Source organism: Salvia splendens, chromosome 10 (assembly GCF_004379255.2).
Source record: "Salvia splendens isolate huo1 chromosome 10, SspV2, whole genome shotgun sequence".
Lineage (NCBI taxonomy): Eukaryota > Viridiplantae > Streptophyta > Magnoliopsida > Lamiales > Lamiaceae > Salvia > Salvia splendens.
The window spans coordinates 12,093,826-12,114,391 of NC_056041.1; the positions used below are offsets into that span (position 1 = coordinate 12,093,826).

Here is a 20,566-nt window from a genome sequence, read left to right on the forward strand (position 1 = left end):
ACAAAGGCGGCGGCCCAACACTTATCCTTGAGGAGGTCGTCGACTACCGCCTATGGATTTGGCATGCATATTTCGGCGTTGCCGGATCCAACAACGACTTGAACGTGCTCTATTCTTCACCACTCTTTAATGATGTGATGAATGGTGTAGCACCGGCGATTGACTTCACCATCAACGGAAATACATACCACATGAGTTACTATCTCGCTGATGGTATCTACCCAAGGTGGTCGACTTTCGTGAAGACGCTCAGCAACCCGCACGACCCGAGACGGGTTCTTTTTGCGCAGCGTCAAGAGTCCTCGCGGAAAGATGTCGAAAGAGCCTTCGGGGTCCTTCAAGCCCGATTCAACATTGGGAAGGCCCCGACTCGGCTGTGGTACGTGAATAATATCGCCGACATCATGTTCACGAGTATTATCTTACACAACATGATTATAGTTGACGAAGGACCGAGGTCGGCTAGCTTCTACGACGAGGATGAAGTCGAAAGTTCAACCGCGAGGTCTCCCTCACGCCGAGGTGTGCATACAACGGTGGGCCAGAGGATCGAGACAAGGCACACAATGCGCGATACCCGAACCCACATTGAGCTACAGGAAGACCTAATCAAACACATGTGGGCGAAATTCGGCAACGATTAGTGGTTTTTTTAATTTTAGGATTTTAATTATGTAATTTTTAGTTTTTAGGATTTTAATTATGTCTTTTTAAATTTATTTGTAATTTGTAATGTTATTTCGGTTTTTTTAATGAATTTTAATATTATGGAAATGTTTTTGTTTAATTGAATTTTAAATTGAATTGTGCTCGTACTTGCGGAAGAGCACAGCTGTGGGTGTTGTGCTCTTGCCAGAGAGCAGACAGAAAAAGTGGGGTCGGGCCCACAACCGTGCTCGCTGGCAAGAGGGTGGATGCTCTTATAGATGAAGCTAAAATGTCAAAGTAAATGAATGTTCTTAATTTTATTCCCAATTTTTAAATAGTAAAAAAAATAAAAAAAATTCAAGCATCGTGTAAATCGGTTTAGCACGTGCGAGGGGCACCGAAAGCCATGAAAGACGTAAAGGGAGACACGTGTGAGTCGCCGCCCCCAAATAAATTAGTAATTCCAGTTCAACTCGTTCACAATAATTTCGATCCTGTTCTTCAGATAAATTTTGCGAAAATCATCCGTACAAAACACGATTATCTGTTTCCAGCCAAAATCTCTTCGATCTGAAGATCCTAAAAAGATGGTGCAGTTGATGAAGAACGACGAATCGGCATCGCAGGGCGAGAAGACACCGCCGCCGCCGCCGGTGAAGATGGAGGTGGAGGATTCCTTAGAGGAAGAGCACGGCCCACTCCACAAGCGCATCAAAGTAATCATATCTAATCGCTATTATTTTTAATTATTGCTGCTCTCGTTATTCTCTTTGAGTTGTAGTTATTGTATGTAGATGCGTGGTGTTCAGAAATTTTAATCAAACACGAGGCGTGCAATAAATCACACGTTTGATTTCGGAAATACCGCTAAGAGTGTGAGTGTGTGAGAATGTACTAATTTATTTGCCGAACGATGTTTTCTATTTGATGTTATTAATATACTTAGGTTTATGAAATATCCATTTGGTTTCCAGTAGAGAGGTGGGTGGCCTAGGCAATTTTTTTTTTATTAAATGAGATAATCTCGTATCTATGCTAGTTAATTTTGGGAAAGGGATATCACCGATTTTTTATACCAGTGGAAGGTCATTCTGCTTGATTACGCCTAGGATGAGTTGGAACTGATTGCTTGTTGGGCTTATTTTGGAATAAGCGGTAATTTATTTTGTTCATGTAAAAGAAGTTATTTAAAGAATATTTCAAATGCTATAAATGTGTTCTAACTATGGTAACCTGAACTCATTTCAGCAGCAGCAGCAGCAGAGTTCAGGAATGGATGGTTTTGGAGTTACGCCTTCGCAATACAATCCTCTTGATGAGCCAAGTCCCTTGGGCTTGCGACTAAGGAAAAGCCCATCACTGCTGGAGTTGATTCAAATGAAATTGTCCCACTCCTCTGTGCCTAAAGTCGGAAGTCCTAGTAATAGTAAAAAGGAGTCCTCCAGAGCTGGTGGGGGATCTGGTGATAAGTTGAAGGCCTCCAATTTTCCTGGTTCAGTTCTAAGAATCGGGACCTGGGAGGTAACTGGCATTTCGTGTTTCGAAAAATTGTGAATAATAACAGTAAATATTTGTGTGATATTTATCACAATTTTTTTAATTTGCAGTATAAATCAAGATATGAAGGAGACTTGGTGGCAAAATGTTATTTTGCCAAGCATAAGCTGGTGTGGGAAGTTCTCGACGGGGGTCTTAAGAATAAAATTGAAATTCAGTGGTCTGATATTATGGCATTGAAGGCAAATTATAGTGATGATGCTCCTGGAACTTTAGATGTTGTGGTAATATACATTCTCATGATGTAAATGTTCGTCTTTCTTTGTTATGTTTTAGTGCTTCTTCAATAAGTAATGCACCATCCATAAAGCCCCTTTTTATGTACATTTGTCAGCTGGCACGACAGCCTCTTTTCTTTAGGGAGACCAATCCACAACCTAGGAAGCACACTCTTTGGCAAGCAACGTCAGATTTTACTGGTGGACAAGCTAGTATATGCAGGTATGGATTTTCCCGCTTCCAGATAGTATACATTTAAACGAAGTTTTCCAGTAGCCCTATCCATATTTCTTGAATATCCATTAGTCTGTTACAGTTACTTTCATGTTTGGTTTCCTTTGTGTAGTCTGTTACAGTTACTTTCATGTTTGGTTTTCCAGTAGCCCTATCCATGTTTGGTTTCCAGTTACTTTCCACTGGCTACATATTGGTTTCCTTTGTGTATTCTGTGGTTGTGTTGTCATGGATAAAATTTCATGTTTTATTTGTTTTTCTTATACTCCCTCTGTCCTAAAAAAAAATTAGTCTAGGTCAACATAAGACCCAAGTCTAAATATGGAAAGTTTTTAACCAATTATACACTACTAATAATGTGGACCCTATGATCCGCTATCACTACTTCCACTACCTTTTCCACCTCTCTCTTACTTTTACCTGTCTCTCTCTTACTTTAACAACTGCTTACTTCAACGATTTCGCATTAAAACTCGTGTCATATACAAGTTCCTCTATTTTTTGAGGATGGAGGGAGTATAATTATATACCACACATTATTTGGGAGTTGTATATTCTGGCTAGCCACTTAGTGGGTTTCTCTGAAGATGTCCTCCTAGACGTAATTTCCATCTGTAATTGGAGATGGTTGCATGATGTCATATTTCATAATCGTGTTAAGTATTTTTATATGTTTCTTTTCCTTGTTTTGTGTCAATTTTGATCTCTCTTACTTCTCATGGAGCTAAAGGTCATGCACATTAGAAAATTAGAAATGAGCAAAGGACGATGTCAGTTTTTACTTCCAAAGTAGCTAAACACGTTGCAATATCCTACATTGCTTGAAGTGCATAATCAACTTTTTCAAGTTAGATTGACTATTTTAGTAGATCAATTATGAATGATATTTAGTTTCTGGCCACTGTGATGTGTCAATATTGGGTCCTATGTTCTATGCTTGGGGTTCACAAGAGTCTTGAATTCACCTGGGCATGTGGATGTTAGTCTATATGTGGATTGGTTTCAATGTACTCTTCTCACAACATAGGTCCACGATGCTAGCAAAATGAGGATTAATGTTGAGTAAGGTGGAGCTTGTTGCACAATCCCGGAAAACTTTTAGGACCTACCAGAGTGCTTGGGGTATTTTACAGCCACCTTAAAGTACTGTCTTGAGATAAATTTTATAGGAAGAAACATGCTGAGAACATTATGTCAAGAAATGAGAGAGCCATCAAAAGTACCACTTCACTCTAATGAGTTGGTATATAGATGTAACAAACTATTGTAATAGTTTGAATTAACCCTTTTGGAAAAGCTAAGATGGATGCTAAGTGGTTATCAGTGGAGGTTGTTGTGGCATTGTATATTTGATTCCTACCCATGTGGGCTTTACTCAATTACGATAATTACAAAATAAAAAAGAAACTTATAGATAAGGATCAGAATAAACCTATCCCACTATAAAACATAATCATTGATAAGGAATGATAGAATTGAATCTTATAATGTCTTTAATAGTCAAGTCAATTGATACGACGAAAACTAAGAATATATTTTACGGAACTGTCTCCAAATGAGAAGTCGTAGGTTAGAGGAGGATGGCAGCAAAGATTTTTTTTTATCAACAAAACAGCCAAACACAATGGCTTTGGTTACTTTTTTTTATAATAACTTGTTAATATTGATCTTCTTATTGCTCAACATTTTAGCCTGATAGTGAAGATCTTTTTGCACTCTGGAATCCTGTCTCTAATGGACAGGTTCTTCTTATGAGTTCTGTTTACTGAAATAATGCTGGTGCTTGTATAGTGGTTAATTTTAAGTGAATCATCCAGTTCGATTATGACTCTCTCTCTTCTGTCACATGGGACGGTAGCTTGAAATCAGTTTGTAGTTTGCCATATGTTTTGTGTTTTAACTTTAGAACTCTCTCTCGCATATGATAGATTGTTAATGCCATGAAAACCTTGCCACATCAATGACCCGTTTCTTTTATTTTTATTTTTGGTTTCAGACAACACTTTTTGGAATGCCCACAAGGCTTGTTGGGGAAACACTTTGAAAAACTCATTCAATGTGATCCCCGGTTGAACTTTCTTAGTCAGCAAAGGGAAACTAAATTAGAATCTCCATATTTTGAACCCCGGGTTCCTGCTTTTGATGATCAGACTGAGGACAATCATGAATTAGATTTGAATAGGGAGGGAAGCCCTTCCTTCTTCAGCTTGCAGGATACTGCTTCTCCGGCAAGGCCTCAATCTTCATCCTCAAAGAATGATGTAGATGTTCTTGGCAGACATACGGAATCTTACCCGTGTGAAACACCATCTCCAAGCTCAGGTATGCCAATTACTTGAACAGAAGTGCTTTTTAATTTTTATGCATCTCTTATGTAGTATAGTTGAAATGGACTGGCTTGGAGTAAATCTACTCCTTCTGAGCCCTCTCGTCTGGTTGCGCTATGGCTGTGTAAATGGGTTTTTTCTGTTGATTTTTTCAAGCATGCTCACTAATTTGTACCAAAACAAATTAGTGAGCTTTTGGGGGATAAATAGATGAACTTTTATGGCCATTAATAGTTTTAGGTTTGTTAAATATGTATGTAGGTGAATAATTTCTTCAATGTCGCTTGAAATGCACGGTCCAGTATACTTGAAGCTACAGACGACTGTAAAAAAAGTTGGTTTCATGAGTTCCAAATCTAGATTGCGCATCTGGTGCGGCCAAACTATTACAAATTTCCAATCAAGGCAATTATACCACATTATGAACCATTTGGGTTTAGCTTGAAAAATGTTCTATAAGAGTTTATCCTTGAGATATGATTGGGGACACCATTGGAAGAATATTAGTTGTCAATTTTAGGAAACTGAATAGTCAGTGACAGATTGCTAGTATAACTCCCTATATCTATACAAAAAACAGTGCACCTGATGGTTTTCGATCATCCGTGGTGAGTCATATAATTTTCCTGTTATCCTCTCTTTAATGCTAGATATTTTTATCTTGAGACAAACGAATGGCAAAAGAAACTATGTTGACATTCTGAGAACCTGTTTGAGCATTGCATCATTACTTTGGCCAGAAATTGTTATTTCGAAAAGCTTCTACTAGGGGTCCTTCGTACTTTATGGTGTGCAGTAGTCTGACATATATATATGTATTGATGTCAAGTCGTTGGACTGACAAGTGTGAACTTCTCTTAACCAGTGAACAAATGCTTTGGAAATCTAGAATGGAACTAATTGATTTTAAGAGTGTCATTTCGTATTTGGAGGAATGAGACTTGTTTGACATGAGGAATATGAGCTAAGTAGGAAATTCTGCAACTTCTTTTAGTTCTCAGGTATTTGCTGCATTGTGTTTTACCTCAAACATCAATTATGGGTTCACACAAATATGCATACTGCTGCTTGCCAGCCCTCTTCTCTCTTCTCTCTTCTCTCTTCTCTCTTGTCAAATGATTAGTATGGCTGAATTAGATTGTGTCCTGTACAATTTTACAATAATATGTAGTCATGAAGTGAAACAAAAGATGACCGACTGTACAAGAAGCAAATTGGAAATGATTTTCTTTGGATTAGGTTTACTATTTTATCCAAGAATAGACACTGCTTTAAAGTTTGAGTTCTTACTGCCGCTCTTATATTTACACAGCTAGGGGCGCATTGACAGTTGAAGATATCAAAAACAGCAGAATTGATCAACTGAAGGAGTTCAGCAATTGGGATCGGATCAAAGCCCCTGGTCTCCACACTTCTATGTCGATGAGCGACTTAGTGAGCCATCTCGAGAATCGGATATCAGAACAGGGTACCTATGAGAATCCTACACTCTCAAGCGAGGAATGGCAGAGCCTCCAAATCTTGGATGACATCAAACAGTGCTTGTTTAGTGAAACTCAGCACTTGCCAGACTCATATGAGAAATCACTCATGTCTAGGGTTGATTCTCTTTGCTGCCTCCTGCAGAAAGACACCCCTGCAGGTTCCAGCGCTCAGCTCAAAAGGGACAACAGCCTCAATCTTTCATTGATGCGGAAAGGAGAAGATGAATTGAGTAGTGATGGCTCGTTGTCTATGGACAAGAAGGCTGGAGACAGCAATAATGAAGATGCCTCGGGCCCTAACCAGGCGTCATCCATGTCGAGGAAAGACTCTGTTGGAGAGCTGCTGCTTAATCTCCCTAGGATAGCATCTCTACCACAGTTCTTATTCAACATTTCTGAAGATTATGAAAACCAAGCTCGATGATGCACACTAGTTGGAGATGGTGCATGTGTGTACATGGGGTGCGTAGTCGGTGGTATGTATGGTGCCAACAATCTGTGTAGTTTGAGGGTTCGGAAATTAAGATTGATGATGAATCCTGCAATTAGTTATGTTTTGAAGTTGGCATTTAGATACTCTCTGGTTCAGCTGGTTGATAAACATTCTGCTGCAAATCTGCACTTCCTAATCCTACAATCATACTTCTGCACCAATGTCTACTGTTGTATGTCTGTAAGAATATTAACACAATGTCTAATATTATATGCCTATGATTGTGACGTGCGACTCTAAATGCCCTTGTACAAATTATAATATGGTACGTATCTAGGAATGAGTTCTTTGTAAAACAAAATTCTTAATGAAATCACTGTAGTGTTAAAAGTACTTATAAAATTACTGCATTCTCAGTGAATTCAATTGCACTTTAAAATACTACGAAATATACGAAAATTCTTCACTTGAGTGCAAACTCACAACCATGAATACTGGGAGAACTTTATAGTATTCCCTATAGTTTATTTTTCGTTCGGCTCTTTATTATAACTACTATTTTTAGTAAATCAGTTCCGTACTCTACTAATTTATAGTTTATTAATTTGTAAAAGCAAGACTTACATTCTACTTACTTTGCTTCACAATGTCAAATAGTAGTAGTTTTTAGTGGATTTTCGCATTTGCTTCGTCATTTACGCCTTCCCATTTCCAATTTGATTTACAACAATTACATATAGTCATAAATTAGTGATGAGTGTTTATTACCATCATCCTGGTTGATCGGTTAGCATTAGCACACTTAATAGTTTTCATGGTATACGTGCTTCTCTCAGGTTCAAGTTTCACCTAAAACACATATAGGAGTAGTATAAAAATTACTAACAGCTTAGAATAGAGTGTATACACATGGACAAATGTAGAGACGCGCGTTCAACCTTGACAAATATCTCATCTCTCTTCAGTCTTACATTTTTTCTTCAAACATATACAAAAGAACAAAGCACATATTCATTTTATGTCAAATAAAATAAAATAAGTATTAAAATTTATGAGTCTCCCTGTGTCCCTTCATCCTCCACTGCTTCATTCTCCTGCAACACGTCCATCAGCATCGTTATCTGGCTCTGCAGCATCGTGTTTTGTCTCTCCACGTCTGCTCGTTTGCTCCGTTCATCGAGCAGCTGCAGCTGCAGGTGCTCCAGGCATCGAGCGTCCTCTTCCAACTGCTCGTTCAGCCCATCAATCTCCCTGTCCTGCACACATACATCAAACCAGTGTTTCATGTTCAGGTCACTATACTAAAGTCGAAGGCTTTAGATTTATTCAGAAAACACCACCTTCCGGTTCATCTCCTGCACTGCGATTCTCCGCATGCTCTCCACGACGTCCACGTTCACCAGCTTCCGTTTCTTCCCAATCAGCCAACCCTTCGGATAGCTAGCTGATTCAAAGTCGGGAGGTGGGAGTAGGGCTTCTGCAGATGGGCGTTTCCCGTTTGTGTTGATCACTGGTTCCAGTGGTTCGAATAGAGCCTTGCGTTTCTCTGAGAGGACTGAGACGCTGCTCAGTTCTAGCTGCATGTCCTCTGCTGATGACTCAGGCTGTTTCTCTGGGGTTTTGTCATCACTCGAACCATCTAATGTCTCGTTTGTGGTCTTCACACTACCTGCCCGAACATTGATCATGAAGCATGAGTCACATGAGCAGTTCTTGAATTAATTCCCATTAACGAGGCAAGGCCAGACACAAAATTTATAGAATGCAATCCTACTCAATTCCAAAGTATTGACAATCAAATCCACGTATTAAACGTATTTTAGAAACAAATGAAGATGTCAAAATGCAGGGATCCTGATACTACATTAGCAAAGCATCAGCTTCTCCCACCAATCGCCCTAAATGAAGCTTACTAAATGCGAATCGGAAGCTTTCAAGCAAAGAAGTATCCCTAGACAAGGATGCGTTGAAAAGCACTATCACTGCTGCTAACATAGTTTACAAACAGGAACAGCAATCAGACTATATAGGGCTCGGTAATAAACACAAGAGAAGACGGATTTCACAAGCGTCCCTTTTTCATATTCTTTGCTAAATTACACAGAATGTCAGATAAGTTTCTTCAGTGCCATTTGGGTGAGTCAGGTAGTTCAATTAGGAGGAGTCAGAGTAAAGCAACATTTACATAAACCAGGTGGGGCAGGAAAATGCTATATCTTGGCTTATCATTGAGGTTATAACTAGAATAGCCAATCATAAATATGTTAGGAAAAAATTCCAGCTATTAGTAACTGATAGTAGTATCTATCTAAGGTCAAAATTATGAAGCTTCCGGTATAAATTTGGATTACAAGTGAAGCGCAATAACAACCGACTAACAAGGATCGTGGAGAACAGCACTAGTACATCTTAGCTCAAACTTATGAACAAGAAGCAACTGACTGCAGATTTAAGTAAATAAAGATATTTCAATTGTTACAAATTTACAATATCTAATTGAAGAAGTCACCGCCTGCAAAAGTCTTCATCTGATTTAATGGAAAAATTTGGAAAATAATTAAATAAATAGAATTTCAGCACTAATTCCACAAGCAGGCATAGAAAATAGCAGTAAACGTTGAATCAAAGAAACTGATATCGTTATCGTAAGGTGAGGAAGCAGGTAATCAAAAAATAGCCACAGCTAAGCGATACGGCGACGTTTCAGCAAAGCCAACCCATCTCTCAGACTCAATCAACACGGCAAATAATTGAAGCAAGACTCAATCTCCAACAAACAAAAACAAATAATAAATCAATTAAAACATGTGAAAAATCAATCCTTTGACGATCCAACATCGCTTGATTAGCATGCATGCAAATGATGAGATCGGTACCATTTTCACACAGTCACACACTAGTTCAGAAAAAAATAAATCAAGAATTGAAGGAAAAGAGAAGCTCTTAATTTACCAGTTAATCTTTTCCTAGATTTCCAAAAAACAGGAACAGAAGAAACCGGAGAAAATCCATTCAAACTTCCCCCTTTATTTGCGGCAGCTGCTTCTCCCATAACTCAAAGATTCACACCACAAAACTAAGTTTAAATTCAACTACTAGTATTTAGCATCAGAAGTAATTTCTCAGAGTGTAGAGAGAGAGAAATGGAAATGGAAATGGAAATGGAAATGGGATACTGTTTGACGGCATCATCAAAGGTTGTTTGGACGGTTGGGATTTGTCGCTTTGGTAGTTGCCTCGTTTGGTGCACCTCTTTCTTGCTTCGGTCCCATTTTAACCAGATGGTTAAATTAATTCAACTCATTATGTTGTCTATTTATTATTGAATAATAATGCTAAACCTATTGCTTCGATTTACTGTAGGGGTCTATTTATTATTGAGTATATCCAACGGATCTTCGGCGTACATAATTACTCTTTTGTCCTTCCATGAACACAGAATTTACCATTTAAGAGTAGACAGGTTGTTTTATGCGTGCTAAAATGGTAGAGAGAGAGAGAGATGATTATACACATAAAAATGAAATTCTGATTAATAATGATCTCGTAGTTCACGATCCACGTGGCATTAATCGACAATTAAAACCCTTAAGGCACCAAACACTAACACGTGTAATTATGTTGTGGTTAAACTTAGTAGTCGGTTTTACACAACCTAGACATATTTAAATGTTACTTGCATCATATTTTTAATATGCATAATTTAACTACAGGGCATAGCGGTGGATTCATATCAGATTTGAGTCCCACCGTAGTACTAAGTAGGAGGAATTTTTTTAGCTATCTAGTCTCATTTGACTCCCACCTTTTTGTACAGTTGGATCAACTCATTTTAGTTCCAGTCAACTTTTCTTTTACTATTAAAATCTGTATAGTTATAATCCGTGGCGAAGCCAGGATTATTTCGATGGGTGATGCGAAGCATTTTTCCATACTTTTTCTCCTTCGTTCTATATATTTTTATACAAGTTATGACTCATTAACCTCCAAATACCTCCCTGTGTAGAGAAACCATTCTCCGTGATCTTCATCATCTTCATAACCTCCGGAGAGTGCAACGGACTGAGCCTCATGATCAGACTGACCACCGTCTGCAATTTGAAACAATTAAACTACCCACCCGGCCGGGTAGACAGTCCAACACCCGCCCGGGTAGCTTCTCTTAGACGTGGAGACTCCAGTGGAAATCACCCGGCCGAGTGAATTTTACACCAACAAAACACCCGGCCGGGTGAAATATTTAATTCATGCGGAGTCCAGAACAAACACCCGGTCGGGTGTAGTTTTTGCCTAATAATTACACCCGGCCGGGTGATGCATGTTTAACTGCAAAATAGCAGTTTCTCGGCAGTTTGGCGAAAAAAAGAAGAAAAAGGACGTTTGGAGGAAAAAAGGAGGATACGAAATCGAGAGAAAAATCAGAGGAAAAGAAGGAAGAAGAAGGAGGGAGGAGGACCCCGGAATCCAATCTTCATCTCCCCCGGAATCCAATCTTCATCATCTCGGAGACGGACTACCATCGACTACCGGAGAACACCATTAATCTTTCGGTTTTTCTTCTTTAGCATGAGTGGCTAGTTTGTCTTCATTGCTCCTAACACTAGTAGGATGAATTGATTGTAGAGATTGTATATTTAATCATTCGCTTTGGTTTTCGTCTATGGTTCGGAATTTATTTATGCTATGTTTTGATGCATCAAGTGTAGTATTTTAATTGCCTCTTTCCAATGTCTCTTTAACTTGGAAAAATGTCTCTTTAACTTGGAAACTGGAAGAAAACTTAGATGAAAAACTTGTTAATTTTATCTTGTTCAGAGATAAATGTACAAGTGAATATTGATGTAAAAAAGTCTTCAAAGTTGAATTAATACTTACTACGCATCCGTATGAGTTTAGCTTGATGAGAAGATGTTTATGTGTTAAGTGTTCAGCTAACCATAATATTTGTCGGCTTTGAGAAGTTAGTCTAGTATTTACTGCGCTTCCGCGGGAATGATAGTCTAATGAGTAGGTACTTTTGGCTATGTGTTCAGCTAGTACTAGTACTATAATTCTTTAAGTATGTTCAGTACTTTTAGAGTGTAAAATTGATCATCGTTCTCAATTGCTTATGAACTTAAATATAGAATCAATAGTGATTCATCCGAATGTTGTTGGGAGCAATGTTCTTTATCTCTTGAGTTTCTCCATTTTCGTACTTTAGTTCTTAAATTTAGTTTATTAATCTTGTCAATTATTGTTAAATAATCAAACGCCTCCCTGTGGTTCGACACTCGAAGTACTACATTCGACGCTACACTTGATTCTTGAACTCGAAAATTACACATCAATGGGTCCAAGTCATTATTAATAATTATAGGGTTAATTCGATGTTGGTGACGTCGGAAGGCTCGGAATAATTTATATTTAATATATTTTCAATTTTTATTTAAGTTTAATATAGGTGGAAACAATTTTCAATTATGAAGTGACAAAGATTTAAAATTAAGCTAATTATTGGTGTAAAAAAATAAATAGAAAAGCTATTAGAATTGAAATATACACATTATATTGTATAAATAGAAAGAAAAGAAGAACAAATAGAAAAACTAATAGAATTGGAATATACACATTATACAAGTAGAAAGAAAAGAGAAAAAAAACGTGTAGCATAAACAAGAGAAGAGGAATGAAATATGTGGCCACAAGGATTCAAACTTCCGCTCTTCAGGTTAGTAGATATCATCTCAAACTGAGCCATGCTTATTACATGTACAGCATTGCTTGAGTATGGAATATAATAGTATATAGGTATTAATAAAATTGATGGGAGACCGGGCCGCCGGCCCCAACGTAGCTGAACCACTCATTATAATGACTAAATTTTAATAATTTAAAGAAACTATTAGTACTAATTTACATTGTAATTTTATATTAACTTCTAATCATCTTAAAACTTTTGAAACTGTAATCTAAAATAAAAATCAAAATAGATGTAGACAAACAGCCTTTTCCTCTGTCGGGGACTTCCACGAAATGAAAACGGGCGGCAACAAAATCTTATCGTTACAAATATATCGATATATGCCTTTCAATTAGCGCACTAAAAATGTAATAATATCATTTTATTGTCCTATCATATTTGATTTGCTATATTAGTTACAGTTTTGACTACTAGTATGACATAAGTGAGAAAGGTTAAAAGTTATTCCATAGTTGTATACTATTTCATTATCAAAAGCCATGGGATTAATCCTAATTTAAATTCCTAATTGCATAACTTCCTAAATATTGTTCTGGAGTATCTATTTTATTTCTTATTTTATTGTAAAAATCAATGAATTTTAGTTAATATTTGTATATATTTTCTTGTAAATATAAATACAGCGATCCGGACTTGGTAAAAACGAATGAAATATGATATGGACATTGTTCGCGTGGGCTCAATTTTATCGCCAATTTTGTGATAAACTAATGTGTCGAAGGCCCTAAGAATTCAGTCATTGAAAAACCAATATCAATTAAAATGGGCCTTGAATAATTAATAGCGAATATCTAACAGTATGAAAAGCTTATTTAGGTCGCTATTAAGTATGTGAATCAAGTGATGAAACTTTTATTATGAAGAGTTGTCAACTACCCAATAAACGATTTAGAAACCGGTGAATTAGAGCATCCACATCCGTGCTCTTTGGCAAGAGCACGGATGTGGGCCCGGACCCACTTTTATTAATTTTTTACTTCATGCTCTTCCCCAAGAGCACAACATCCACATTCATGCTCTTCCGCAAGAACATGCTCAAGTGTCCCACCATTCCATTATTTAATTTAAATACTTCAATTACTAAAAACATTTCCACAATATTAAAATACATTAAAAATATCCAATACCATTAGAAATTACTAAAAATTTTAAAATTACATAATTAAAATCCTAAAAATTTAAAATTACATGATTAAAATCCTAAAAATTAAAAATTACATAATTAAATTCATAAAATTAAAAAAACCCACTACTCGTGGCCGAATTTCGCCCAAATTTATTTGATTATGTCTTCTTGTAGCTCAATGTAGGTTCTGGTATCGCGCATTGTGTGTCTTGTTTCGATCCTGTCACCCACCGTCGTATACACACCTCGGCGTGGGGGAGACCTCGCGGTTGAGCTTCCGGCTTCATCCTCGTCGTAAAAGTTAGCCGACATCGGTCCTTCGTCAGCTATAATCATGTTGTGCAAGATAATACACGTGTACATGATGTCGGCGATATTCTTAGCGTACCACAGCCGAGACGGGGCCTTCACAATGTTGAATCGGGCTTGAAGGACCCCAAAAGCTCTTTCGACGTCTGTCCGAGCAGACTCTTGACGCTGCGCAAAAAGAACCCGTCTCGGGTCTTGCGGATTGCTGAACGTCTTCACGAAAGTCGACCACCTTGGGTAGATACCATCGGCGAGATAGTAACCCATGTGGTATGTATTTCCGTTGACGGTGAAGTCGATCGCCGGTGCTACACCATTCAAAACATCATTGAAGAGTGGTGAAGAATAGAACACGTTCAAGTCGTTGTTGGATCCGGCAACACCGAAATATGCATGTCAAATCCATAGGCGGTAGTCGGCGACCGCTTCAAGGATAAGGGTTGGGCCTCCGCCTTTGTGGCCGCTTAAGTATTGCCCCCTCCAAGCAGTCAGGCAATTCTTCCACTTCCAATGCATGCAGTCAATGCTGCCAAGCATATCGGAAAAATCGTGGACTGTTTCGTGAAGATGAAGCAACCGTTGACAATCTTCAGTGGTGGGTGCCCGAAGGAATTCCTCACCGAAAGAAGAACGAATGTCGTCGCAAAAATTTTTGAGGCATAGGATTCCAGTTGTCTCACACACATGCAAATACTCGCCGAAGAGGTCAGCCGTTTGCCCAATAGCAAGTTGTCGGATGGCACAAGTACACTTCTGCAACGCCGAGAGACTTTACCGACCGATTGCGTCTCTACGTGATTGAAAGTATTGAACACGGGCGGACAATGTGTTGACAATACGCATAAACAACCGTTTTGACATGCGAAAACAGCACCGGAAGTAATCTTCTGGAAACCGTGGTTGGTCGGAAAAATAGTCGGCAACGAGCCTTTCATTGGCTCTCTCCCGGTCACGAGGTATGCAGCGGCGAATTGATCTAGTTGGTCGAGGAGGAGGGGTGGGGGCGGTGGCGGCGACATAGGCTTCATAGGCGGCACGATATTGTTCATAGTATTCTTGTTCTTCGCGCTCCGCTTCGGCCATGATATCGGTGAAATCCATTTTTAGGGAGGGTTTGAGTGAGAGATGAAGATGTAGATGAGTTGTAAGAAGAGGGAACATCATTTTAGGTCTACGAACTTTGACAAAGTATCATTTTAGGTCCGTAAACTTTGAAAATCTTATTTTAGGTCCGTGAACTTTGAGTTAGTATCATTTTAGGTCCTTTTTACTAGTTCCAAGTTTTTTTGGACGAAAATACCCTCAATACCTTAAATGTATATATTTTTAATAAATTTATCATATACTCATATTTTTTTTATAAATATCTTTACAATATATTTTTGACAAATTTTCTAAATATAATTTGACCTTAAATATTATCACTTAATTTTGTGACATGCAAGTAAAATTGCTTCTTCAATTTTTTATCTTATTTTTTTAATGTTGAATAAATAACTTTTCTCTAATAAAAAAAAATTGAATAAAGATCTTTTCTTGCATGTCACAAAATTAAATTATAATATTGAAGGTCAAATTATATTTAGAAAATTTGTCAAAAATATATTGTAAAGATATTTATAAAAAGATCTTTATTCAATTTTTTTATTATTAAAGAAAAGTTCTTTATTCAATTTTAAAAAAAATTAATATAAAAAATTGAAGAAGCAATTTTACTTGCATGTCACAAAATTAAGTGATAATATTTAAGGTCAAATTATATTTAAAAAATTTGTCAAAAATATATTGTAAAGATATTTATAAAAAATATGAGTATATGATAAATTTATTAAAAATATATATATTTTAAGGTATTGAGGGTATTTTCGTCCCAAAAAACTTGGAAATAGTAAAAAGGACCTAAAATGATACTAACTCAAAGTTCACGGACCTAAAATAAGATTTTCAAAGTTCACAGACCTAAAATGATACTTTGGCAAAGTTCGTTGACCTAAAATGATGTTCCCTCAAAATATAAATGGGAGATAATTTGATGTGAAAAATGGATGATGAATGTGTGTATTTATAGATGATTTTGGGATTTTAAAAAATATAAAAAAACAAAAAAAATTCGAAAAAGGGTAATAAAACGGCTATATTTTTGGGAATCTGAAAATATATATATTTTAATTTTTGGTATTATTTTCGGTATTATTTTCGATTTTAAAAAAAAACCGTTAATAGAAACGCGTCACGTTGTCTGCTCAGCGCCACGGACGAGCTCGATACATCGAGCAGCGCCGTGCCAGCGGCGGACAGCACGTTACCGCACCAGCGGCACGGACGCCGTCCGTCCCAGCGAGCACCGCTGCGGATGTTCTTAGGTTGTTAGTATACTAGTTTTCGAATTTCAGTACTGTTGCAATACAAATTTGGTAAATTATCATTTCTAATTTCTAACTGCAAACCCTCAAACCTGCAAGTACCGGATCAAAAATAATATTACCATAATTATTGCCACTTTAATAACTTTATATTAGTAATTTCCACGCTTCCACGTTATTTTTATTAATTACCGAAATATGCTTTCCAGGTCAATATTAGTATATTACTATGTTAATTTATTTATTTACTGTCTCACGTATGCACTACTTATAAGTTATAAGGCGACGCGGAATTTTATATATTGATTGTAGGAGAACTCCTTACCTTTACCAATTTACGAATTGAATCGAGATATTATAATCATATTAAGTTTGCTGAGTTCAAAATATTTTTGAAAATTTGCAATAGTGAACATAAACTAAGTAGTATAATATGTACTCCATAAACAATATTAGTAATATGTTATGGCAGCTAGCCAGCTTCAATATATAGAGGGTGAGTGCAGAATCTAGTGATAAATCAAAATCATTAATGTGGGACATGCATGAATAAATTAGTAATGGTAAAACCTAAGACATGATCACACGAATTGAAGTGTAATATGTTTGCCCACCTTCCATATTCATTAATACTACTTTCGTTACCCAGTTTAGCATCACTGATAAATGACGCTTTCCTGATTTTAATATTATTAATATTAATATTAATATTTATATAATTGATTCTGTATATACATATGCTGCTTATAAAGGTGTTATGCATCTTTTATGAACACTTAGATATCAAATTTACAATTATATACAATCAATTTACTTATTCCTCCATCCACGAAAAATAGTTTGATGTATAAATTTGACGAATTTGGTGCAAACATAGAATATGAGCCGTCCTAATTATACATATAATATACATATTAAGAAATCGAAACTGACCAAATGTTATATTATTGTAAAACCAAAATATAATCTTCTTAAAAAGGAATTATACTTCTATATGTTTTATAGATCATGGGGCTATGCTATTTCCTTAGTGCTAAAATCTCTGTGCATAGTGTTAACTCTTTTTCTTATCTTACTATTCCACTTAATTTTCTTTAACTTAGATCTCTATTATTTTACTTAAAATTGGTGGGTAAAATTCATGAAATTTAAGACAAACTTATTTGTTGATAGCAACATTTGCCCACCTGGTTTAGGAGTTGGACACTGACATAATTAAAAATTGGAGTTTATAATTCTGGAGACTTCTATTGGCATATTATAGTATTAATATATTGCAAGACGACGTTCCGCTAGATTCCTTATATTTTATGTTTATCCACGCATAATAATGGCCGTCAATTTGATGTACTAATAAATAATCAAATAGTATTAAATAAATATAATTCCAATCACACATAATTATAGCAAGGGGAGTTGGTGTTAGAACTTTAATTAAAGTATATTATCGGTGTTCCAAAATATTATTACTCATTGATCATTAAGAAGAGTCTTATTCTATCAAATAAGAATAGTATTCAAAGATATGGAGTATATACCTTAGGTTTCATAGTTGTGGTGTGAGGTTGAAGTCACGGGGTTGAATGAATATGTGTTTTGGTTGAAAATGAGTAAGTTTTTGATCTATTTTGCAACTAAACCATTTTTAAGAATACGAAAAAGAAAAAATCAATAGTATGACACTTGTTTAAAATTAATTTTTGTTGTTAAGCGGAACAGTTGTTACGATTTGAAGCAGTGGATTTTGACACGTTTTTTATTAGAGTCGTTAAGTGCACATTGGATTAAAGCTGAACGTGTTTTGACTACTAAATTTAGCATATTATCACTACCTTAATTACTTCACTTTACGATATATAAGACCAAACAAACGTGTTTCATGTTTAAAATTCTCAAGGTTGAAACATGGTTTTTAAATGCAAAATAATTAACTAAAAGGCTCGAATCACAAATGGCTGTGAGCATTACAAGTTTCAACCTAACTAAAAAGAGAACATCAAGATCACCAAAACAAGAACAAACGTCTAACCAAAAAAGCGAACGACAAAATCACGACTAATACACCTCTGGCTAACAAAAAAAGCAACAAAAGAGGCAATAAAGTAACACCACCACCAAAAGCTGAGAGCTATTCCAACGGTAAATAAAGGAGGGTAAAAAAGGCGAGATGAAGTTCAACCTTTATAACATTTGGCAAGTTCATTTAAACTGAAATACCAATTAATAGATGAAGGGAGAATATTTGATAATCATCTTGCGAATTTAACATACGTGCGCTATAATTTGAACAATAAATAATGAATGTAAAGAGAATGAAATAAATTAATCTAACATATATATAAATATAATGGCTTTGCACCGTGGCCGATCCAGGGAGGGACTAGGGAGCTGTCGCCCCTCCATGGCGACCAGTTATCATGGACCCGACGTATATTTTCCTTGGTTGCCCCCTCCATTTACTTCTAATTACGCTTCAAGGTTGAAGAGCAGTGGAAATTTTGCCCTCTCCATTTTCAGATCCTGAATTCGCCACCCACATACGGGTAGGTGCCAACGATATAATGCTTATGTTAAGTATATATGCATGATATTTATATTAATATTCGCAAATATATTCTCAAAAAATATTCATAAATTCTAATTTGACTTTGTGATCCAATCATGATTCATATATATCCATAAAGATACTCGTATACTACAAGACAGAATATACAATACTAGAACATACCAAATTTAGATCCGGCTACAGAAACTGCGAACAAATTAGGCAACTTCGATTTATTTTATAATAAATTAGTAGTGGCTTGTAAAGTTTTAAACATGAATAAGATACTAGTGAATATTTTATTTGGCCTACAGTTATGAACCGTGAACTGCCGGCTTTTTTTTTGGCCGTTTTCACGATTCCAATTTCGATTCCGATTCCGATTCCGATTTTGGCAATTTCGCAGAATTTTTTTAACCATAACAGCCTGTTTCAATAAAAAAAAAATCGTCAATTTTGGATCAATAACCGCCTGACACAACCTGATCATACCTGCCGTGCTTTGTTTTTGGTGTCGGAACGGTGAAACTGTAGGTTAACTAGCAGTTCCTACCCAATTCTGATACTCTCATCCGTCCCACTGAAGATGACCTACTTTTCTTTTTAGTTTGTCCCCCTCAAGATCACCCATTACTAAAAATAGAAACCTTTTTATCACTACTTTATTCCCTCTCTTACTTTACTTTCTCCACCTAACATACAAAATAAAACTTATAAAATCTCGTACCATTCAAGGAAATAGTCATCTTTCTTGAGACCAGACCGAGGGAATACCTTAATTTTCAAACTGATAAATATCATGGTGCTGATTTTTTTATTTACTTATTTCTTTATCATTAAACTAACAATAGTGTAATTAATAATAATTGATTATTCCATCCCACTCTATCAAGATTTCATTAGTTTTGAATTTTCTGTAAAGATAATTTCGGCTTTAATTATACGGTTAGATGACTTAATATAAGCAATCAATTGACACGTATATTAACTCGAAGCTTAGTGCTATGTGGTCCTCCTCATTAATTATTCCCTATATGATGGTGGATTAATAGCCACATATGATTATAAAGAACAAATGAATTAAATATTTACCGTGATATTTTTACCATATGCACCTTGGATGTTTGGTAACTTATTAGATAAGAAAATGAAACGGATCTGAGATAGATTTTGTCACATTTAAAATTCGGCATATAAGAAATATGCTGGAGTTAATACAACGTGTCCCAATTCACTAATCTGGCCGGTTTAATATAATATGTTTGGACTGATGGGTGATGGATATAGCTATTACTCCATATAGTATTAAACTTTTTATTTAAAATAAATATACTTTCTAACCAAAAATATTTTTTCGCAAGTGTCTCAAGTTTCTTCACAAGTGCCTCATGTGCTTTCAATGATGCTATAATATCAGTATTTTTTTTATTAAAAAAATTGACATTGTCTTTTAAATCTAAGATAAACCAATTTTTCAGTACCAATTAGTCATGTTTATAAATAAAAATTTACTAGTAAATAATACGCTCCTATATATTGAATTAAAATCAACCATTAACGAAAGCACCATGAATTGTG

General features: G+C 36.1%; 2 protein-coding genes across 4 annotated transcripts; one reads left to right on the forward strand and one right to left on the reverse strand.

Moving 5' to 3' along the window:
* The first annotated feature begins 1,125 nt into the window (after window positions 1-1,125).
* LOC121751873 lies at window positions 1,126-7,203 on the forward strand. Of its 3 annotated transcripts, XM_042146667.1 has the most exons (7): window positions 1,236-1,364; window positions 1,728-1,803; window positions 1,897-2,169; window positions 2,256-2,429; window positions 2,540-2,646; window positions 4,655-4,980; window positions 6,298-7,203. In XM_042146667.1, the coding sequence occupies exons 3-7, from the start codon at window positions 1,921-1,923 to the stop codon at window positions 6,891-6,893; spliced, it is 1,452 nt and encodes a 483-aa protein (XP_042002601.1). In that variant the 5' UTR covers window positions 1,236-1,364; window positions 1,728-1,803; window positions 1,897-1,920; the 3' UTR covers window positions 6,894-7,203. The 3 variants fall into 3 exon arrangements, with proteins under 3 accessions (XP_042002599.1, XP_042002600.1, XP_042002601.1); XM_042146665.1 differs by lacking the exon at window positions 1,728-1,803 and having other exon boundaries at window positions 1,126-1,364; XM_042146666.1 differs by lacking the exon at window positions 1,728-1,803 and having other exon boundaries at window positions 1,126-1,364; window positions 1,900-2,169.
* A 542-nt stretch (window positions 7,204-7,745) lies between these two features.
* On the reverse strand, window positions 7,746-10,176 carry LOC121753258 (protein HEADING DATE REPRESSOR 1-like). The gene is made up of 3 exons (XM_042148481.1): window positions 9,855-10,176; window positions 8,243-8,571; window positions 7,746-8,158 (listed from the first exon to the last, which is right to left on the reverse strand). The coding sequence occupies exons 1-3, from the start codon at window positions 9,952-9,954 to the stop codon at window positions 7,952-7,954; spliced, it is 636 nt and encodes a 211-aa protein (XP_042004415.1). The 5' UTR covers window positions 9,955-10,176; the 3' UTR covers window positions 7,746-7,951.
* Between the last annotated feature and the right edge of the window lie 10,390 nt (window positions 10,177-20,566).